Here is a 23,111-nt window from a genome sequence, read left to right on the forward strand (position 1 = left end):
GGTTTATAGAAGATGCCTGGCCTGGTATGTTTCTGCTCCCAATTATAACATGAAGAGTAGATAGGAAGAGGCTGCAGTGGGGGAGGGACCAGATCAGTGGTGACAGCCAAAGTTAGGGAGGATAGAAGGTGGATGGAGGTTGGGGTGAGGGGCGAGGTGGAAATGACAGTCACTGGAGAAAGGGTGGGTGACCTGAGAGGAGGAGCCTCTCACCCCCTAGGGGAGGAGCCAGTGGCCCTCAAAGGAAGGGCTTGAAAGCCTGCTGTCCCCAGTCCCCAAAGCTTTGCTTTCCCTAAAGACCACCAATGAAGCTGACCTCCAGGACTGCCTAAGAGGCCACCATACTAGCTCCTTCACAGCTGAGAGATCCAGCAACAGAGCTCTCCCAGCATGTCCAGAGGTGCTCTTAGACCATCAGACGAGCCACAGCAACAGGAGCTAGGGGCTTTGTGATCAAATTGATTTGAGAAACTCCTCCTTCTATATTTTTTTAGAGGTATGTTGTATATTGCTTACCGTACATGAACATATTAAATGCTCTGATAAGTCCTGCCCTTCACCCACACAGCCTTAACATACCAATAAAACACATTTTGTTTGGGGTACTGGCAAATTAGTTCATTTAATCCTCAAAACAAGCCTTAAAAGTCAGGAGTCATCTTTTGTTTTCAAACTCTGAGGCTCAGAGAGGTCAAGTAACTGGCCTGGGACTCGGAACAAGAGTTAGGACTATAACCCAGGTGTCCTCACTCAGCACAATACTTCTCTAGTTAACCAAGATTGACTTGTCAGGGGTAAGGGCTGCTGGATTTGGGGAATTTCTTAAGCCAAATTCTGAGGCCAAGGGTTGGGGACAGAACAGCCAGAAGTCACCAGTAATCCAGGCCTGGGGAGGCAGCAAAAGCAGCTGGGTGGCTGGGAGGCCAGAGAAGGGGACCCCTGAGCAGTGATCAGGGCTGGCCTGTTGGGTGAACACAGGGTGTGCAGAGGAGAAGAGCAGGGATGAGGATAGTGGGGCTGGGTACAGTGAGGGGGAGGTGGAACCTGCCAAACGAGCCCCCTGACCAAGATTCTTAAAACTTGAGGGCCAAACTTAGTCTAGCATGCCACCTTCCTTCTTGAGCTTTGGGCAGGACCAGGAACAACCGAAAATCTCCTTTAGTAAATGTCCATCTTCTTTTTTTTGCCTTCCTCTTGCTGCCAGATTGCCTTTCTTCCCAGCTTGGGAAAACCATTTCACACTGAGACCCTAAGGTCTACAATGATCCTTCCTTTACCCAATATTCAGTTCTCTCTGGGGAACTCATCTCTTCCATCTGTTGGCAAAATGAATCTGCGCTAAGGTATGAATGCCTGATGGAAGGCCTAGGGAGCTAGCATACCCAAAAGAATGACTCTCTAATGGTGTAATGTTCAACCTGAAGTGTTTCCATTCACACACTTATGAACACCTGGCACCAGGCTACATACTGGGGCTACAAAGATGACCAGGGGACCAGATCCCACTGCAGGGAGCTGTATAGTATTTCTGGGCAGAGAAACATTTGTTGAGTGGAAGAGAAAAAAGGCAAGTGGGGAATCTCCACCCTAAATGGTCAGACCCTGAGCTAGCCGTGACTTATCCCCTCTCTGGCCTCAGTCTCCTCCTCTGAACTGTGAGGGGTGAGAGTCTCCAGACCCTTCCAGCGTTGGGGTGGGGGCTAGGAAGCCCCTTTTCCCACCTGATGCACCCCAAATTCTTAAAGACTGAGCTTTCAGTGGACAGACAGAACCCCAAAGAATTTTCTCCCACTTCCTCTGTGTTCTCCCAAAACCCAGGCCCCTACCTGTGTGGTCGCTGGGAGCGGGGCCTGCTCTCTCCACCTCGGCTGCTGCCATCCGGCTCCGCAGGGTCCATCCCAGCTGTGACCCCTAATGAGAATCAGGCAGGGCTGCTCTGGTGCTCCTTTATCCCTCTCTCTCCGGGCAGGGCCAAAGGGAGGAGGGGCTGCGCAGGCAGGCCCACCCCTCCCCATGGCCCCCGGCCTGCAGGAGGAGGGATGGACGGTGAAGCAGGATGGCTGGAAGGCTAGGAGGCTGGGGGCTCCAAATGCCCTGTCCAGGCTACAGGATGTGGGTGGGGTGGGGCATGAAGGCCTTAAGGGATCCCTAGATGACTACTGGAGGAAACTGGGGGGATGGTTTAAGGACTTTAAGGGCCTCAGCAAGGGCCACCATTAAGAGGTGGCCAGGAGGGGGCTTGTCTGAGGCTCTGTCTAATGAGGAAGCTCCAGATTAGATGAGAGCAAATCAGCCAGTCAGAGCCTCTCCTGGGCAGTATAAATGGCTGTTGGATTTGTAGCTTGCACTGTGGAGAACAATTGGACTGGGCCCATTGACGATGGGGAGTGAGGAGAAGGGGAAGAGCCCTTCCAGCTCTGACTATTCCTAACACCCCCTCAATTCCTATCTTAATCCTCCAAAGCCCATGTACTCTCCACTAGACTGCAGTGACCCATGTGGGAGGTAAGCTGGGAAATTTAAAAAGACAAAATAAGAGGAATTCACTTAAAAGTTAAAGGAGAGATTTTTAAATTGAATTTAATCAACTTCCTATATTTATCAGTAAATTGAGACACTAGTTTGGGAAATGAATTGTCTTGGACATCTTTGTTATTTTCTTAACTTTTGCTGGATCAAAATTATTTTTTATTTATTTTTAAAATTTATTTTATTTATTTTATTTTTGGCTGTGTTGGGTCTTCGTTGCTGCACGCGGGCTTTCTCTAGTTGCGGCGAGCAGGGGCTTCTCTTGTTGCAGAGCTCGGGCTCTAGGTGTGTGGGCTTCAGTAGTTGTGGCACAGGGGCTCAGTACTTGTGGCTTGCGGGCTCTGGAGCACAGGCTCAGTAGTTGTGGCACACGGGCTTAGTTGCTCCGCAGCATGTGGGATCTTCCCAGACCAAGGCTCGAACCCACGTCCCCTGCAGGTGGATTCTTAACCACTGCGCCACCAGGGAAGCCCTGGATCAAAATTATTTAAAAAAATTTTTATAGATGCTGCCAATTAGCCCTCTGTGGTGGCTGTGCCAGATTATACTCTCACCAACAGTATGAGAGTGCCTGTGTCTGCACACCCTTGCCAACACAATATAATCAAACTTGTTAGTACTTGTTAATTTGTTATGTAAAACAACAGTATCTCATTGTAGTTTTATTTAATTTTTTTGGCTGTGGCATGTGAGATCTTAGTTCCCCGACCAGGGATCAAACCCGCACCCCCTGCAGTGGAAGCATGGAGTCTTAATCACTGGACCGTCAGGAAGTCCCTTGTAGGTTTTTTTTTTTTTTTTTTTTTTGGCTGCGTTGGGTCTTCATTGCTGTGCGTGGGCTTTCTCTAATTGCGGCGAGCGGGGGCTATGCTTCATTGCGGTGCACGGGCTTCTTATTGCAGTGGCTTCTTTTGTTGCAGAGCATGGGCTTTAGCCGTGTGGGCTTCAGTAGCTGCAGCACTGGGGCTCAGTAGTTGTGGCAGTTGTACCTCGTGGGCTCTAGAGCACAGACTCAGTAGTTGTGGCGCACGGGTTTCGTTGCTCCACAGCATGTGGGATCTTCCCGGACCAGAGCTCGAACCTGTGTCTCCTGCATTGGCAGGCAGATTATTAACCACTGAGCCACCAGGGAAGTCCCCCCTCATTGTAGTTTTAATTTACATTTCTCTTACTATGAGATTAAGCATCTCTCCATATGCTTTAGAGGCATTTCTTTTCCTGTTCATATCCTTTGCCCATTTGGGTTGTTGACATTTTACTCATTGATTGGTAGGTGCTCTTTACATATTAAGGAAATTAGCCGTTCTCTTATTATGTCACATATTTTTTTAACATGGTTGATTTAAATTTTTTTGTGTTCCCCCCACTGGAAGAAATTTTTTTTAGTGTGATGTAGTAAGATCTTTTATCTCTCTATTTTATAGACTCTAAGTTTTGTGTATACTGCATGAAACTTAGAAATTTCTGTGTGTACAAGATATTTTCGAAAGGTCTATCCACTTCAAGATTATATATAATTTTCCCCATGTGTTTCTTCTAGGTTGTTTTTTCCCTCCCCAACTCTTCTAGTTTTTTTTTTCTTAAACATTGTATAAATATATCAAATTTATACATTTTCCTGTTGATGGACATTTTTATTGTTTCTAAGTTTTTGCTCTTGCTGTAAAGAACATGTGTATGAGTCAGTGCAATTTGGAGGCTTTCACTCTAGGGTACTGTGTCAGGCTGCCTTCTCCAGGAAATAGATTTAGAGGTTTACTTGCAGGACACTCACTGGGGAGTGCTCCTGAGAACAACACCTGTAAGAAATTGTAGGAAGCAGGATTGGGTAGAGAGAGAACTTAAACTGCAATGTACCTAGGACAGAAGCCCCAGTTCTGGAGCTGGACGATTCTTCACGTTGTTTCAAATTGGGGCAAGGAGCCTTGGCTTGTCCCCACATGTTGGCTATAGCCTGCCCCTGAGGAGGGGGTGTGCTTATCCTGGGCAAGGTGGCCCCCTCACTGCCGGCAATTTCCTGAGAGGAACTCAGCTGTGAGCCCAGCTGCCACGGACCTCAGTGCCCAGGTTCTGAGGGGTGGAACCTGGGTGAGGCCTCACAGCTTCCACAGGCGCATTTTAACTTCACAAGATTTTGCCAAATTGTTTTTCAAGTTGATTTTATCAACTTCTGCTCCCTTCTGCAGTATATGAGAATTTGTATTGTTATTCTTCCTTTCCACATTTTCTATCTTGGTTTTCCTATGTTATTTTGAGGATAATTTCTACAGATCTTTTCTGAGGGGTAAAAATGATCTCTTTGGCTGTGTCTGTTTTTTAACTCATTTTTTTTCTGGAAGTTCCAGGCATTTCTTTTAAAATGTTTGTCTTTTTTTTTTTCCTTAAAAAGCAAACTGTTTCTTTCATATGATTTTCATATCTTTATATTTTTAATTAAATATAAAACTTATTTATCTCCTATATGATAATCAACAGCTATACTTTTTGATGTCCTGGGGCTCTAATTTCACTCATTATTCTATTTATTTTCATGCAGGCTGTCTCTTCATGTTTGTAATTTTGTGGGAGTTCTGTACGGCCTGTGTCTGTCCTCCAGAAAGGTTTTGCATCTGCTTCTTCCAGGCTCCTCAGGCACATTATCAGCCTGGGACCCCATTTCTTCCTTTAATAATAAAACTTTTTAAGTTTCAGAAGTTTTACAGAGTTATCACAAAGACCGTATCTTTTAATTCTCTTAAGGTTGCTTTCTTCTTTTTTAGTCTAAATTTTTTTTTTTTTTTTTTTTTTTTTTTTTTTTTGCGGTATGCGGGCCTCTCACTGTTGTGGCCTCCCCCGTTGCGGAGCACAGGCTCCGGACGCACAGGCTCCGGACGCGCAGGCTCAGCGGCCATGGCTCACGGGCCCAGCCGCTCCGCGGCATATGGGATCCTCCCAGACCGGGGCACGAACCCGTATCCCCTGCATCGGCAGGCGGACTCTCAACCACTTGCGCCACCAGGGAGGCCCTAGTCTAAATTTTTGATTCATTTGTCTGTGGAGATGGCACCACTGTAAGTAAAGGAGAAAACTGGGGTGTCAGCTAAGGAGAGGAAAGCCCTGATGTCTCGTGGGGGTAAAACTGTGCAAGTCCCAGGGACTTCCCTGGTGGTCCAGTGGTTAAGATGCCACGCTTCCACTCCAGGGGGAATGGGTTCGATCCCTGGTTGGGGAACTAAGATCCCGCGTGGCGTGGCAAAAAAACCCCAAAAACCTGTGCAAGTCCTACATACCACTCAAGGCCCAGGGGGACTTGCTTCCTCCCAGGCCCTTCTTAGCCCCTCCCAGATGCCCTCACCCCCAAACCTGGTTTGTGCCATGGTTCCACACACCCTTCTCAGAGGGTGTGTATCCTTTCTCCCCCTCCCACCCCAAATGCTCCCTCCGGGTGGGATGGCATCTTCTCAGTTCTCCACAAACCTTGCTGACTGAGGAGTGGTGAACAGAGCAAGAGGTGAGGGGGAACGATGGGCAGCCCCACAAGCTAGAACCGACCCCGCCACCTGGGCCAGCACCCCACAGTCTCATTTGCCTGACCAAGTCTCCCCCTCTGTGCACTGGATGTGGAAGAGGGGGAGGGGTCTCATCAGCCCCCAGGAAAAACACTGTAAGCTGAGTTAGCTTAAATCAACTCTTAAATATTTAATTCCCATTTATTTAAAGTTCCATCAGTCTGTATACACTATTTATATTAAAAACACAGGAAGCTGGGGCTCCTAGCAAAAATATACATTTCAATTTTGGAGATTGTTCAGACACTGAGAAGAGCTGTATCCTCAGTACCAGACCTGGGGAGGGGGATGAGGATGGGGTGCATGGCGGGGGAGGGGAGGGGAGGGGAGAATCTTGCCAGTAGAGAGTGATCCTCAGGCATGGAAAGGCCCCTCGGAAAGGAAGACCAGACAGGACCCAGGAAGCCTGGGCTCTAACCCCACATGTCCCGCCACCTTTCTCAGAGATGCCAGCCAGCCCCTCACCCCTCCAGACCTGTTTCCTCCCTGGAGAAGCAGGCTGGGTAGGCTCTCTGTCCTCTGCTCAGATGGCGGCGCTCCAAGCTGTGCTTCTGCCAACGGGGACGAGGGGGAGGAGCGGGGGCTAGCAAGGTCCCTGGTCACCAGAGGCAGTACAGGAAGAGTTCCAGGTGACCAGCTGGGCCAAATACAAGGAAAAGGGGAGGGCAGCAGAGTTGTTGGGACAGACGGGTGTCACAAACGAGCAGGATCAGTTTATCCCCGGTACCTCCCCTGCAAGTAGGTGCTGGGCTGGGTCCACAGGACCCCGTGCCCACCAAGGGATCTGGCCTAGCCTCGGGAACAGGGGCACAGCTCTGCCCGTCCACCTGCAGGCCCTTCTGGGCACTTGCCTGCCTCAGGGAGGGGAGGGTGAGGGGTGTGGAACCTGCAGGTAAAGTGATTTCAGTGCTTGTGGTGTGTGGGCTGGAGGGAGTGTGTGTGGGGCGTGAGCTTCAGCTGGGCTGGAGCCACTGCCAGTGTCTCCCGGAGGCCAGAGAAAGGAGGGGCGCGTGTGAGGCCAGGCCCTGACGCTGCAGGAGACAGGGGAGCGCGGTGTCGACACCCGTAGGCAGGACTTGGTGGCTGCTGCAGAGGGGCAGACAGAGTGGGGTGCTGATGGGGGACCCGCCCCAGGCCTGGGCTCAGAGGCAAGTCTCCGGCTCGCCATCTCCCCTACCTCCCTCTGCCTCTCTTTAAGCTCGCTCGTCAGCGGGGGTGTAGGGACCCCCACCCGGAGGAAACCCCACCTCTATCCAGGCTGGGCGTGTGTCCCCCAGCGGCCAGCGCGGGGGGCCATCAGTGACACTGGCCTGCAAGACCGGTGAAAAGAAGGGAAGGGCGGCGGCGTCAGCGGGGCTGAGGTCTGCGCTGCCTGTTGGGAGCCAAGCCGCAGCCCGGGCCGGGCCGCCTGCTGCGGGAGGCGTCCTCCGCCAGGGACCCAGTGACCAGGGGCCGCTCTGCACTCAGCCCTGGCCCTGCTTACCTTCCCTGGGAAGCCAGGCCCAGAGAGCTTAGTGTTTCTTTGGATGGCTCGAGTCCTTTGCTGTGAAGACTGAAGATGGCAGAAGGGGACTGTTGGTGCAGAGGGCAGGCCCGGCCCCTCCTGCTGGGGGTGGGGGCGGGTGGGGTGGGGTGGGGAAGCAGAGGTGCTGTTCTGCGCTGCTGGTGAAATAACACAAACTGCCTCACAGGAAGAGGAAGAGGGACAGACACGGAGATGGGGAGAGAGAAGGGAGGGCGAGAAAGGAAGGAAGAAAATGAACAAAGAAATGAGAGAAGACAGAGGAGCTGAGAAGGGAGGGAGTCGGGGAAGGGAGAGGGAGGCGGGCCGCCTGTGTGTGATTCCCCCTTGGCCACCAGGCCCAGTGCTCAGCAGCTGGTCAACAGAGAAGCCCTCAGTACATGTCCTTGTAGATCTCCTGGAGCAGGGGGTGCAGCGAGGTCTCGGTCTCTGTCTTCTTGATCCGCTGCATCATCTGGGCGTGCTCGGTGACCAGCTGCCGCAGGTCAGCCATCTTCTGCAGCAGCTTGGGGAAGAGGTACTGGGCGTCAGGGTGGTTGGCCTGCAGGTGGAACTCAAGGGCGCGCAGGATGGTGTCCTGGATGGCCTCCACCTGTGACACGTTCATGAGGCCTGGCCGATCTGTGGGGACAGAGGGCAGAGATGTGGGAGGCAGCAGGCACACACGGGGTCTCAGGAGGGCAGGGCGGCTCCCCTAACCCCAGCGGTGTGGGCAACTTGGCCCTGGGAAAAGTGGGCCTCCCTGCCTGGACTCAAACCCCTTCTCTACCACAGACTAGCAATTGAGGCTACGGGCAGGTCCCTCAGCCTCTCTGGACCTCAGTTTCCTCATCTGCAAAATGGGGATAACAGAAGTGCCTCTGGCATAGAGTCGTTATGAGGATTAAAGAGTTATAATCTAGGAAAAGGAACTGGAACAGTGCCTGGCATGAAGCAAGCCATATGCCACTGTCAGCATGAGTCTTACTATATTTATTGTGTTGGAATTTGAAAAATGCAGGTAAAACACAGAAAATTTCTCCACTATCAGAAATAACCCCCATCAACATGTTGGTATATTTCCTTTCAGTCTTTTTTCTATCTCATCTCCATCTATACTAGATGGAGCTGGTCCTGCACACACAGTTAGGACCTTACATGTTCCACTGCCAACATCACATGGACCCTTCCTCATGTTGTCAGAGCTTAGGCTCGGCCCCTGCAGTGAGGGCCCAGCCCCCAGGAGGGCTGGCTGTGCGGGGGCCGACCCACTGCCCCTCCCTCACTTACCTCCGCACAGAATAATAGCCGCGATGAAGAGAGCCAGGTCACTGTCATCAAGTTCCAGGGCATTGAACTTGACAGCAAACTCGAACTTGGGCTCGATGATGTCACTGAAGGGCTTTCGGAGGCTGCGCAGGAACTCACGGGTGACAAAACCAGTGCCGTTGGCTACCAGAAGCCCATCCTTATTGACGATGGAGGCCAGCATGGCAAAGATGGCCTCGTGCACACCATACTTGAGAAGGGTCACCTGGTCATTGAGGAAGAGGTCGCTGAAGCTGGGGATGCTCTTGGCGAACTCGGTGAGCTCACGCACGGTCTCCACCGTGGTGCACTGGCAGCGGTAGAAGACGTGCACGCTGATCTCCTTGTAGGGGGGCAGACCGTTCACCAGCTGCTTCCACACCAGGCCCTTCTCTGCCTGCCACAGTGTCTCGATGTCGTGGATCACAAAGGGCTGAAAACCAGGCCCCATTAGAGGCCAGGCCTCGGGGGACCCCCGCCCATGTGTGCCCCGTACCCCTTGCCTGTACCATGAAGTGAGGGGAGGGAGGAGGCCTGGTTCTCCCAGGAGTCAGGCAGGTAGCAGCAGGGCCCAGAGCCCGGGATGCTGCCAGGCTGAGCAGTGACACTCACCGCCGTGTGGCTGGCCTTGCCGGTGAGGATGCCACGGGCCTTCTTTTTGGTCATGTTGAAGTTTTTCAGGTAGGCACTGTAGATGTGCTTGGAGAAGGCCCTCAGGTCAGCCACCTGGGGGTTGTGCTGACTCCCCTCGTTTGCCGTCAGCCCTGCCACCAGTTTCCTCTTCTCAGCCTCTGGCATCCGGCCAAAGCGGATGGCTGCACGGGGAAGGGGGACAGTCATGGAGGAGCCTGGGCAGGGGCCAGCACCTCTAAGGTACACAAGCCAAAGACGGAGACACACTTTTTGAGCGCAAGGCCCTAAGAAGCTCTAGAGCCAGCAAGTTGGAATGTTGGGGAACCCCTCCAGAATATAAGCTCCGGAGGGGCAGGGCTTCTGTCTGTCTTGTTCACGGCGCCCAGCAGGTTCTATCTCCCGGGAGTGCCGGCCTCCAGGAAACTCCAGCCTGGCTCCTGGCAGCTGACACCCATGGTCACTCCCTGGCTCCTGCCTGCCCTCAACAACCAAGAAAACCCGAGGGGATTCTGGGCCTTGGCAGTGGCTTTTCACATCCTGTCAGGTCATCCAAGACAGGTTTAAGGTTCTGGGAGTGGTGTTTCCAACACTACTGGAGTTAGGGTCAATTCCCAGGTCCCTTCTGGGCCAGAGAGGGTGAGGCTCAGGTGCAGACAGGTGGCAACCGCCCCCGGCCTGGGAAGCATGGCGGGTCCTGGGCAGTCTGGGGAGGCAGGCCTCAGCAAGGTCAAAGCTGACCCGCGTACTGACTGTTCCTGGGCTCTCGGAAGCCTGGTTTCAGGTTGGCTCACCGTTGTGCGACATGCCCAGTGCCAGGCATTTCTGGAAGCGGCAGTACTGGCACTTGTTGCGGCTCTTCTTCTGGATCTTGCAGACCCGCCCGCACTTCTCGTATTCCAGCTTCATGCGGACTGTTCGACGGAAGAAGCCCTGAGGGACGGCGCACAGGTGAGGAAGAGGAAAGCCACGAGGAAGGGAGAAAGGGTAAAACCCTGCCTGCTGGGTTGTGCCAGGGGGCTTGATTACGCATCGAGATGTAACAATTCCTGAACTTTGGAAGTAATGGGGGGGGAAATATTATTGGAGGAGAGAGGGAGAAAGAAAGTAAACAACTTTAAAACTTTTGAAAATAACTGAAATAATATAACATATTTATTTTAAGTGCTTCTTTGTTAGTTTGGTGACACAAAACTGTACTGTGGCTAACTTGATTTATTCGTAAATGCAACCTGGTTCTGCATCTTTTCTAGGTAGTCGTTTAATAAAATAATATGTGAAATTTCGATGGGTGTGCAGTTAGGAGGAAGAATCCAAAAGCAAAACCAGAAAAAGAGATATAACGTTTCCTTTTTTTAATCAAAGCGCTCCCTCGGGCTTTGAGGCGCAGGAAACCCTGACCTTGGGGAGATGGCTCAAGCCCAAGACCCTCATCCTGTCCTACATGTCTTCTCGTGTCAGGTCCCCAGGGGGCGCCAGCAGCCCAAAGAGCCCAGGTGAGTGGCTGGGTCGGCACCAACGGTACCCAGCAGGGCAGGCCCAGCGAGGGAACCCCTCCTCTACAACAGGACCCAGAGCTAAGCCTGGAACGGGCCCAAGGGCCTGGCTGCCTCCCAGGCAGGAATTCCACACTGGGTATGGTCAGGACCTTGCCAGGCAGCAGGGAAAGCCTTCCTGGCAGGGCAACTCACTATGTGATCACAGCCCCGATGGGCAGCCACCCCTCCACTGCCCGTACCTTGCACCCCTCGCACGCGTGAACACCGTAGTGGAAGCCTGATGCCTTGTCCCCGCACACCCGGCACTCCATGTTGAGGCTGCCACACGAGGTCCCATCGCAGCCCATCTGCAGCTGGTCCAGCAGCGAGGGTGGAGAGCAGCTCCGGGAGAGGTCTGCAGACACACAACACAGGGAGAGGTCAGCAGACACACAACACAGGAGCGGCTTTGTGTTCTGCCAGGCCTGGGGGCCTGGGGAGGTGACCAGAGCCCACAGGGCAGCCCAGGTGGCAGGGCAGGAATCACAGTCTTGGCTCAGCCACTTAAGGGCTATGTGACCTCTGGGAGTCAACCTTTCTGAGGATCAGCCTCTACATCTAGAATGTGGGGTCAATGACAGCTTCTCTGGGTGGAGGGCGAAAGTGTCCAAAGCATTTCCCCCAGGCCCGACACCCAGCAAGTGTTCCAGAAAGGCAGCTTACTATCTGGGCTGAGTCAGACCTGCCTGGGCTGAGCTCACTGCTGGCGGGGAGAGGGCATGCGGGGGATGGTTGTGTTTTGGGAGGAGGGGAGCAAGAGGGAAGAAGCAGAGAGATTCTCTTTAGACTGTCCTTAGGAAGTGGCTCCCTGGCTTAAGAGACTCCACTGTGTGGGCCCACAGGGGATTGTGTGAAATGTGTTTTGTGGAGGCTACAGAAGCGCAGGCCTCTGCAGAGCTCAGCCCCCGCCCCAGAAATCTGATTCCTGCACGGACTCCTGAGATGCTGCAAAGGCTCTCTCAAGAAGCTCAAAGTCATTCCCACGAAACTTCTTGCTAGAGCAGAAAAAGCAGAAATCTCAGTCACTATGACCGGGCGGTGGACTGAACTTCCTCGAGTGTTTTCCTGTTAAATGAACAGACGTCTGAACCCCGTGTTGAGTGTCGGCAAGGAAAGCAGTTGGCCACAGGCGACTTCAGGGTATTTGTGCCATCAGGTGACTTAGTAAGAATGGCTGCGGGGTCTCTCCTGAATCTCTCCCCTGGACGCTCAGAAATGAGCCCTTCCCTGGGAAAGGGGGCCTGACTGGGCCCGTCTCTGCCCCCAGCCCAGTGCCCCTGTGTGACCCCACGGGCCGCCTGCCCTGCCTCTGCCAGACTGGCCTGCCAACCTGCTTTTCTCTGCTTTCTTCCTGATGACTGAGCAACCTCCTCAGGGGCAGGGGCCAAATCCCCAGACCAGAGGAGCAGTGGCTTAGAGCAGACAGCTCCACAGGGAGACCCAAGCCATGGCGGTCAGTCCAGACTTAAGGTTTTCCAGGCCTGCCTTCCACCCTCTCTACAGTATGGTCACTGCACAAGAGCCTGACTCCCCACGATGGAGCTACCCCCAGACCAAAGCGTACTTCACTCCCCGACACCTTCCTCCCAGCTCTCCCGGTGTCCCCTGGGGTCCTAGGAGTGACAGCAGGAAAGCCTCCAGCCACAACCCACCCCACCAGCAGGAAGGAGCGCGAGCACCAGACCCCCGGGCTGGGTAGGGTAGGGGTGACACAGTCCCTGCTTCCTGAAACAGCCTGGCCTGTCACACAGCCTTAGCTCTCAACTTCAGTCACTCCAATGGGTGTAACCGCGCCCGCCTCAGCCCGAGGACTGGGAGAGCGGGCGCCCTTGGCTCCTGCGCATGCGCTGCGGGGAGCCGACAGCCTGTGGGGGTGGGGGTGCGGGTGCGGGTCGGGCCGAGCCCTTCTGGTCTTCTCCGGAGCCTTTGTGTTCACTCAGCATTGGCCGCCCCGCACCAGGACATAAGGGCCTCGGGGCAGGGACTCTGTCCACCAGGGCGCTGCTGCTGGACGCGGGGCAGGCGCTCAGCGACTCTGGACTAAGTGGTCCTCAGGCTGCCTGGGTGTCCTGGCCTCAGCGCCCGGGGGGATGGAGGGGCCGCGCAGGACCCGCAGCTCCTGCCGGCGTTATAGCGGGGGCAATGGGATTCACATTACCGTCTGCTGGGAGAAAACGAGATAACATGTAAAACCGCTCTGTAGAGACCTGCGCAGATGCCGAGCAGGGAGGGTTTCCGGCACTTCCTCCCTCGATCTGTGTGGTCTGTGTGCATGTTTGGTTTCTGGCACTTCTTGTAAGCGGTGTTGTTTATGTGGTTTGCACGTCTGTCTCCTCTGCTAGACTCGGCACGTCTCTACTCACGTTCCCTTTGGATCTCAAAAGCCACCTCCTCCACTGAGTCTGGTCCACAGTGACCTATCATCTCAGTCTGTTCCCACCTCTTGGTGGTGCCTTCCTCGTCCCCCTTGTGGCCCTGGAGGCCTGGCAGGTGTCTGGTCACTTGGTTGCTGTTGGTACGGCACATGGCAATGCCACACCCTACCTTTTCATTCCACAGACATTTGATGAGCACCTGCTGTGTGCAGAGCAGGAGTCAGACCCTGCCCTCAACCAGCTGAGGTAAGAACACTAGGACACAAGGTAGCGAGTGGCAAGGCCAGCGGCGGGGCAGGCAGCGTGGTGCAGGACTGGGCGTGAAGTGGTCAGGGAAGGTGACTGCTCCCCTCTCTGGGCTCAAAGGTCAGGGCTTCGATGACCCCCAAGTTGGCTTCCGGGTGCTCAGAAGCAGCCCTCCTAGGGGGTGAGAATGGCCTCAGGAGCCACACAGCCTGAGTTCAGGTCGGGGGTCCGAGGCTCACAACCCAGCTCTGCCCTCTGGGCCTGTCTCCTCCTCTGCAAATGGAGGTGACAGGAGCATGTGTCTCAGAGTCACCGTGAGGAACAGAGGAGTTAACAGAGGAAGCTCCCAGACCTTGGAAGTGCTGTGGAAATAGCAGCTTCAGTTAGGATGAGGCTTCCTAGGATCAGAAAGCTGCAGTTCTGCAGCTCCCAAGCATGTGCCCACACAGGCAGGGGCCGTGCCTCTTCCCTCCTCTGGCTGCTTGTTCTTCTTCCCCATGGCTTCACAGAAACCCAAGGTGGGGGAGGAGGGTCCTCTGCTTATGAGGCCCGGAGAGCCCCGAACAAGACCTAGCCTCCTCTCACTTCTGGCCTGCCGCCGCCGCCCCTGCTCACCCTGGAAGAAGCCAAAGTGCCCAAGCCCCATGGACCATCGAGGCAGCCAGGGCTCTGGATTGTAGGGAGAGGCCCAGGGTGAGTGTCCCGGGGGGGCCCCAGTCAGGAAGAGTGGCAAACTGGACTGGGGGGGGAAGAGACCCAGGGCAGCGTGGGGGCCCTGGGCGTGTCCTGCCCCCCAGGTGGTGGATGGGTATAGGTAGTCCGGGAAGCCTGGGGCGGAAGGGTGATGGGACAAGGGCCCCACCCCACCCCCGCCTATTTGAGGGGAATAAGAGAACTCGAATAACTGACACACGAGGTAGAAAGAGGCAGGGGAGATGAGGGGCTGGGGCGGGTGGAGTGTATGTATCCTACAGGGGTAGGTTTTGTTGTGGGGTACATGTGTATTGGGGTATCCCATCACTTCGTGGTGAGTTTTCCAAAGATAAAGGTTCTTTTTCTTCCTTGTTGACCACCTGGCTTAAGACTTTATCCTCCAATCACCATCACATCCTACCCAAGTCATGATGGCAGAATGCTCCCCATTCAAGGGACCAGCTTCTGAAGGTCCCCCCACCCCATGACCTCTTAGCAGGAGACTGGGCTTCCGAGAGGCCCTCCCTCCCACTGGGAGCCCCTGCCTCAGGGATCCTCTGCCTCAGGGACCCCCAGGCATGCTGGATGGAAGACACCCTGGGCTCGCCCTCTGAGGGCTGTCTGCCGGCAAAGCCACTCTCCTGGGCCAGCCCAGGGCAGTCCTCTCACCTGGCCTCCTCCTCTGCTCTCAGGAGATGCCCTTGCTCACCTGATGGCCATCATCTGGGCCCTGAGCCCCACCTCTGAACTTCTGCCCCAGCCACACCCTACCTGCCTGGCCTCCCAAACCCCTCCTGAGGGCCTGCCTCTAACAGTCCTGGGAGGGAAGGGGAAAGAACCAGCGTTTATCAGGCCCCTACTAAGTGCCGAACGTGTTAGTGTCTTTATGCTCATTAGTATCATTTCAAATCATCTTGGAAGACAGTAACTGCCACCATTTAAAGGTGAGGAAACTGAGGCTCGGGAAGTTAAGGAATCTGTCCGAGATTACCTGTCCAATACATGGTGGGACTGGGATTTGACCCTAAATCTGAGTCCCGGCAAGGGCTGTGTGTTTGAAGCAATAACACCTCTTTTTTAGTGCATGCCTACTGTGTTCCAGGCCCTCTACTGGACGCTTTACACCATTAGCCTCACGTGACCCATAAAACAACCCTTCAGGCAGGTCTTCTTAACACCTGTTTCATAGGTGAGGAAACAGGCTCAGAAGGCTAAGTGACACGCTGAGAGTGGCTCTGATGGCTAATTTTTGTTTGTCTGTTTGTTTTTTTGTTGTGCTTTTTTTTTTGCGGTATGCGGGCCTCTCACTGTTGTGGCCTCTCCCGTTGTGGAGCACAGGCTCTGGACGCGCAGGCTCAGCGGCCATGGCTCACGGGCCCAGCTGCTCTGCAGCATGTAGGATCTTCCCGGACTGGGGCACGAACCCGTGTCCCCTGCATCGGCAGGCGGACTCTCAACCACTGCGCCACCGGGGAAGCCCTCTGATGGCTAATTTTATGTCACCTTGGCCAGGCCAAGTACCCATGGAATCCAGCTTTTGGTCAAACACCAGTCTACCTGTTACTGTGAAGGTATTTTTTAGGTGTGATTGAAATTTAAATCATGAGTCTCCACAATGTGAGCAGAACCCAGCCAGTCAGTTGAAGGCCTGAAGAAAATAAGACCAAGGCCTCCCCAAGGAAGAAGGAATTCTGCCTCCAGGCTGCCTCAGACTTGAGCTACATTATCAACAACCCCAGGTCTCCAGCTTGCTGGCCTGCCTGCAGAATTTCGAGTTGCCAACCCTCACAATTATATGAGCCAATTCCTTAAAATAAACCTCGCTCTCTCTCTCTACACACACACACACACACACACACACGCACACACACGCACCTCCTCTTGTTTCTGTTTCTCTAGAGAACCCTGACTAACAGTGGCAGCATGAGAATTATCACCCAGAACCATCCAACCCCTAGGGCTGAGCTCTTACCCACTGCACTCTGTGACTTTCCGTATATGTGTGTGTTCGTGTGTGTACATGTGTTCATTACTACTAATCAACAGTTCGTGATTATGAGATGCGTCACTGCCAAGGATAACACTATGCCATTATTCGAATGTTTGGACTCAGCATAAGCACTACCCCTGTCACGCAGAGAGTGAAGTATCAGTTGCACCATCTCTGATTACAAGTTCAGCAAACAGACGCTATTGACCTTATTCACGTCATTAGTGTAGTCGAGAGTTCTCCTGTATATCTAGTCTCCATCACTGGAGATAGGCTGTTGTCATAGCTGTGAGGGTGGCCCAGCGGGAACAGCCCTGTCTATTTACTTTGCTGGCAGAGCCCCAAAGGCAAACAGCTTCTGAAGTCAGGGCCAATTCTGTAGGACTCTGGGGCTGGGTTACCAAGCAGCCTCCTTACTTCTGTTGGCCTGGACTGTGGGCTCCTCAGGGCAGGCACTCAGCCTTGCCCTTCACTGGATGGCTGACCCCTGCTGGACACCCACCAAGCACTTGCTGACTGAGAGGAGGCATCACGGCCAAGAGGAAGGACACTTTATCTTCCTCAGCCCTGTGCTGAGACCCCTGACTTCTTTCTTGGGTGTGACTGGGACCTTCATCACTGAAGCAAGAGAGGAAGAGGGTGGGAGTGGGAGGTGAACGCTGGCTCAGCTGCCCCTGCCCAGCCGGGGGACCCGGCCACGCGAGCTTCCTCTTTGCTGAGCGCTAACGATGAGGCCTGTCCTGTCCGCCTCCTGGGTGGGGGGAGGGGCTTGGCAGGTGCTGAGCCTGGTACAGAGATGCACAGGGTCAGCGCAGAACCTCTGGAGGGTCAGGAGGAAAGCAAACTGTGCAGCCTTCCTGCTGTTTCAGGGCTTGAGACTGTGCCTCATCCTCATGGGTCCCTGAGGGGACTCCAGAGGCCAAAGTCATAGACTCACGGGGTGGGGCAGGGAGCCAGCACGTGCTGACCAGTGCCTGTGGTGTGTCACATGCCACCACTGACTCCTCACCCAGCCGGCCCTTGAGATGGGCAGGATGCAGCTTTTTTTTGGGGGCCGCACCACGCAGCTTGTGGAATCTTCCCCGACCAGGGATTGAACCTGGGCCACCCCAGTGAAAGCCTGGAATCCTAACCACTAGACTACCAGGGAAGTCCCAGGATGCAGCCTTAAAAGGCAAAGAGCCTGAGATTGGAGAGGTAAGGGCACTGGCAAGGACCACAGTCCACAGGGGCAGATCTGGGATTCTAGCCCTGGGTTGTGTGATCCCCAACACAAGAAGCTCTATCTTCAGGGCCCCTCACCGGCTGGCTTTTTTTTTTTTTTTTTTTTTTTTAAGAAAACAACAACAACTAATTTATTTTACCCTTTTAAAGAAAGTAATGCATTTTCTTTTTAAGTTATGAGAAGGGCTTCCCTGGTGGCGCAGTGGTTGAGAGTCTGCCTGCTGATGCAGGGGACGCGGGTTCGTGCCCCGGTCCGGGAGGATCCTGCATGCCGCCCGTGAGCCATGGCCGCTGAGCCTGTGCGTCCAGAGCCTGTGCTCCGTGGCGGGAGGGGCCACAACAGTGAGAGGCCTGCGTACCGCAAAAAAAAAAAAAAAGAGTAAGTTATGAGAATACTGCAGGCTTGGTGAGAAAAACACATAAGGGCACACAGGCAGCATCTGACAAATCCCCTCCACCCACAATCCTACTCCTCAGAGTAGCCTCACTAGCTATTTGAGTGTCCTCTTCCAGTGCCTTCTAAGATATATAAGGATTTTTTTTTTTTTTAAAGAAGATGTTGGGGGTAGGAGTTCATTAATTAATTTATTTATTTTTGCTGTGTTGGGTCTTCGTTTCTGTGCAAGGGCTTTCTCTAGTTGCGGCGAGCAGGGGCCACTCTTCATCGCAGTGCACAGGCCTCTCACTATCGCGGCCTCTCTTGTTGCGGAGCACAGACTCCAGACACGCAGGCTCAGTAGTTGTGGCTCACGGGCCCAGTTGCTCCGCGGCATGTGGGACCCTCCCAGACCAGGGCTCAAACCCGTGTCCCCTGCATTAGCAGCCAGACTCTCAACCACTGCGCCACCAGGGAAGCCCTATAAGGAATTTTAAACAATGGGATCCCCAAGTTGTCAGGAACTTACTTCCCTGTCAGTATACAGAGACCTAATGACTGCAGAGCATCCCACCATATGGCTCTACCACAGTTTATATAACCAATTCCCCACACATGGGCACTTTCTAATTTTCTGCTATTATGAGCACTGCTCTTGTAGATAAGTGTGGAAATCTCTGTGCTCGCTGAGCAAGTATTTACACTGGATACATTCCTAAAAGAGGAACTGCAGGGCCAAAGGAATGCACACTAAGTAGTAATGGCCTGCACTGCCCAGCTGCCCCTACCACCCTCGGGGACTACTGCAGGGCCACGTCCTCACTGTCTGGCTAACCCAGGCCTCGTTGCCAATCTGACAGGCTAAATGACATCTCATCTGAAGATTCCTTCTTTGACTATTGAGTAGACTGAAAAATGTTTCATGTTTTCTGGCCATTTGTATTTGTCCTACCCTGAATTACCCGCTTCTGTTTTTCTGGTGGGGGGCGTGTCTTGTAGAATTTTACATACTCTGGCTTTCACCTGATGATTAGGTTAAACAGCCCCCTCCATTTCAATTACTGAACGAGTAAGTCTTTCTACTGCCAATTCATCCATTTACTGATAAACGGAATCTATTAAACACAACATCATACACAGCACTGTGAGACTGGCTGGGTAACTTCTGCCCCAGACGTCTCCCCACGTGCCCTAAATCCCACCAGTACAGCTCCCCGAGACACCATCACCATGCCCACCTCGCCCGCTTCTGCACAAGCTACCACACTCTGGTCTGCATGCAAACAGCCTATCATTTGGGGATATGGTCCCCACAGCGTGTGTAGGAAACCCCAGGACAGGACACCACACCGCAGGTACTTCTACGTGCCTGGGCCAGCCATGGGGGCAGTGTGGGCTAGGGTAGGCAGTGAGGCCACCAACCCCAGGGCCCTCTCTTCCTCTTCCACTCTCCCTTGGTGTCCTCAGTGACAACTCTTGCTCATTCTTAGCTCCCAGTATCTCCCCTCTGCCTCCTAAGCCTCTCCACTTGTCTCAAGTTCAGGACAGTGTGTGCAGGTCCTGTGTGCAGGTCAGCCATTCATTCCTCTCTCCTGAGAAAGGTTGGGTCTGCAAAGCCATCAGCCAACCGACAGGGAGTAGGCTACCCTGGGGGATAGGGGATGCCTTCTCTCAAGGCCTGAAATCACACTGGGCCTACTCTGGTCGTTCCAGGGTGTCTGGTGGGATCAGAGGGACTGGATGGTGGCTCTCCCCTCACCCTACCCCACCGTGTGCCCTGAAGAGGAAGAACCTCTGCAAAATCCCGGGACTCTGCTTTGTAGGTTCAAAGCAGCAAGCAAGGCCCAAGGATTCAGGCCTCTCTTAGGTGCAGGCTCAAGCAGGAGCCTGTCCCACCCCAAGAGCCCCCACCCTGGCTTAACTCCTGACATCACCTGCCTCCTTCTCCCCATGCAGACACAGGGAGCCAGAACGCATCTCTGTGGGGCAGGCCTGCTCGGCTGCTCTGAATCACCACCTGTGGTCAGGATCCCCTTCAGCTGAAGCCAGCAGCAAAATCAGGCTGCCCCTCCCGGCAGCACATCCTCTACTGACGCTGAGGACCCTCTGAGGGAAGGGAGCGAGGACCAGCCGAATGTGCTGGCACTCAGGTAGAGGGAGCACGGAAGGGGCGGCGGCAGCAGCAGGGAGAGCCAGGGGCTGAGGGGGGGGTGCAGCGTCTGGGTGCCCTTGAAGGTGGACATAACATGATGATGATGATGATGAAGATGAGGACACCACAGTACAAGGTACCAGAGGAAAACGTCTACACTGCTGCTGGCAGTAGATAAAGGGGAACCAACAAGTTAGACAAGAGAAGCTAAAATCTGTCTGGCTACACAAAAGTATTAATTCCAGTCGTTCTCACTAAGTGCTTAGCATCTGCCTAATTACAATGCACCTTGATGATGTGTAATTAGTACCAGATTGAGTTGTGTGTTCTGACTGATCCTAACAATCACAGGTACAGATGATCTTTCTGGCATGTTGTTGATGCACATTTGTCCCAGATCCCTTGTGGTAAGAGAGGTGGAATAATAATGAGGACGACGTGCATTACACAGGCTAACTCATTCCATTCTCACAAAAGCCTGTCCCCTATAATCCCTGTCTGTTTTACAGGAAGAAGGGGTGCAACTTGCCCAAAATCCTGCAGTTGATGAGCAACAGAGCAGGGGTGTGACCCTGGGCTGTCTGGCTTCAGTCCTTAACCACCCCATGATGATGCTGTTAGCAGAGGGCCAGGCTCCCTGTCCCCCAAACCCCATCTGTGCCCCCTCTGCCCCATGTCCCCTGCCTGCTTCCCCTTACCTGTATAGCTGCTGGAAGGAAGTGAGTGCCCTGGTCCCCCATTGAGTTCTGGGGCTCCTTCTGCCTTTGCCACTTCCTTTTTCTCCTCCTCTTCCCGGACCTCAGGGGCTTCCTCCGGTGGCTGCTCCATGGCTGATTTCCCCTCGGCACCACGCCTGCAGGCCCGGTCATAGCTCTGGCATCTTCTGGGTCTGAACACAGATGGACCTCTACAGGGCAGTTCCTGTCAGCCTGGGCAAAGGAGAAGACAGGGAGAGGTTGGGGAGGCAGGGAAGAGGACGAGAGGGTGATGGAGTGGGGCAGGACCGAGGGCCGCCATCTGGGGGGACTGGAGGGGCGCTTCTGCCGCTCCTGCCCCAGCAGAGCAGGAGCGACTCATCCCTGCAGTGCGAACCTCTAATCCTGCCATCACAGGTCACTGCCCCTCCACCCTTTGCCCACCTGGCTCTTGTGGCAGGTTTGTGGGGTTCAGAGCAGCTTCCGTTAGCCAGATGGGGTGACACACCCCTGTGCCACCTTTCCCCGCATCCTGCTCTTTGAGCCTCCTGAACCTACAGGAGCCACATGAGAATGACTGGAGGGGCTTTTTCAAATTTTCCAGTCCTCTTGGAGGTCCTGATATGCATCAGATCTCCCAACCCCCATCCTGTCCCCACCAGCACCCAGGCCCAAGAATCATCGCTCTCCTAAGCCACCTTTCTTCAAGGGAGTGGATCCTACCCTTCCTGTGTTTGGGTGTGGGGAAAAGGCACGAGCCCCTGCCACGCTAGGCTCACAGCTGACAGCAGATCTGCAACCAGACGCTCAAGGCAGAGCTGTCAGGCAAGGGGCGATGCACTCTGTCCTGGAATCTGGGTTACTCGGTGGTGACCCCCGTGTCTACATCACCCAGGAGGGGGCAGTTCCAACCCTCAGCAAGTAAAATACTGTCCACAGATGCCGCAGTCAGAGGGGGTAAGGCTACGGGTGCTGTGGGAGGGAGTCCTCCCGGCAGGGAACACCTCTCAAGAATACGGCCTGAGGGGCTTCCCTGGTGGTGCAGTGGTTAGGAGTCCGCCTGCCGATGCAGGGGACACGGGTTCGTGCCCCGGTCCGGGAAGATCCCACATGCCACGGAGTGGCTGGGCCTGTGAGCCATGGCCGCTGAGCCTGCACGTCCGGAGCCTGTGCTCCACAATGGGAGAGGCCACAACAGTGAGAGGCCCGCGTACAGCAAAAAAAAAAGACTACGGCCTGAGCAAAGACATCGAGGCAGCACAGTGAGGAGTGGTGAGGGACCCTGTTGGCTGAGGCGTGGGGTGCTGTAGGAGAGGATTTGAAGGGAGGGCTGGGAAGGTGGGTTTCATCCAGGCGTGAGCACTTCAAATGCCCTGACGTAGGGAGTGTAACTGGACTCTGTCCTGTGGTGCTGCAGGCCTGGAAGATTAACAGCAGAAAAGACCTGCTTTAGGGAAATGCAAGCCTCTGTGGGACTTTATCTTGGATGCTCCACAGGCAGCTCAAACTCAACCTATCCAAACAGGAGCCACCATCTGGCCCTAAGCCCACCCTTCTCTTCCTCTGGTAATCTCTACTTTAGTGACCCAAATGCCCAACTACCCACCTATCAAAGCCAGAAGGTGGGAATCATTTGACACTCCAGTCCTCTCTCTTCCTCCTCTAGGCCTGCACACTTGGCTATACTGGAATCACTGGGGAGTTGTTTTTTTTTCTTTTTTGGAGGTTTGAACTTGAGTAAGACATTTATAAAAACCTAGGCAGAGGCAGTGTCCTCCCCAGCCCAGGTGCCACTAGGCACAGCACAAGAGACTACAAATGCAGCAGGGGAAGGTGGACACTCAGGGTGTGGGAGTGTAGGCACCCCCACTTCTGGCTCAGGGATTTGGGGAGTAAACAAAACCTACTTGGAGAAGAATTGGGGAAGAAAACCAGCAATTGCCTTCTGCACGGGTGGGGACAGGGAAGGAGGCAGGGACAGGGGCAGGAGCATTTCATATCACTAACCTAACTTGGGAAACTGCAAGGGACCATCTTCGACTAGCCTTAAGAGGAAGACCAGATGGATGATGGGAGAATCCACAGGAGGGAGAGGAGGAGAGGGAATGTGGCTAGGGGGCAACAACCCCTTCCTTTCTGGGCACAGGAAGGCAGCCAGGGCACCAGGTCCAGGCAGTGACCTCACAAGGACAGCACAGTTTTTGCAGCTTAGAGATCACCCACCTGCCCCCACCCAGCTACTCATTCTGCTCGCTCGCTGGTGTAGGGCCACTCTCCGGCCCCGAGGGAGTGGATGGCTCTGCGGC

The 23,111-nt window shown here is 54.1% G+C and overlaps 1 protein-coding gene across 4 annotated transcripts in view; it reads right to left on the bottom strand.

Annotated features, from left to right (window-relative positions):
* Positions 1–6,199: 6,199 nt before the first annotated feature.
* PPARD (peroxisome proliferator activated receptor delta) overlaps positions 6,200–23,111 on the bottom strand; it is a 78,221-nt gene continuing 61,309 nt past the window's right edge. For 3 of the 4 annotated variants that reach the window (XM_060109527.1, XM_060109524.1, XM_060109525.1), the window contains 6 exons: positions 20,809–21,039; positions 11,255–11,409; positions 10,311–10,449; positions 9,499–9,701; positions 8,869–9,319; positions 6,200–8,220 (listed from right to left, as the gene is read on the bottom strand). In XM_060109527.1, coding sequence (XP_059965510.1) covers positions 7,973–8,220; positions 8,869–9,319; positions 9,499–9,701; positions 10,311–10,449; positions 11,255–11,409; positions 20,809–20,938 — 1,326 coding nt within the window. In that variant the 5' untranslated portion in view covers positions 20,939–21,039 and the 3' untranslated portion in view covers positions 6,200–7,972. The remainder of the gene's footprint in view (positions 8,221–8,868; positions 9,320–9,498; positions 9,702–10,310; positions 10,450–11,254; positions 11,410–20,808; positions 21,040–23,111) is intronic. The other variant, XM_060109528.1, reaches the window with a different exon arrangement.

The sequence above is a fragment of the Mesoplodon densirostris genome, chromosome 10 (genome assembly GCF_025265405.1).
Source record: "Mesoplodon densirostris isolate mMesDen1 chromosome 10, mMesDen1 primary haplotype, whole genome shotgun sequence".
NCBI lineage: Eukaryota > Metazoa > Chordata > Mammalia > Artiodactyla > Ziphiidae > Mesoplodon > Mesoplodon densirostris.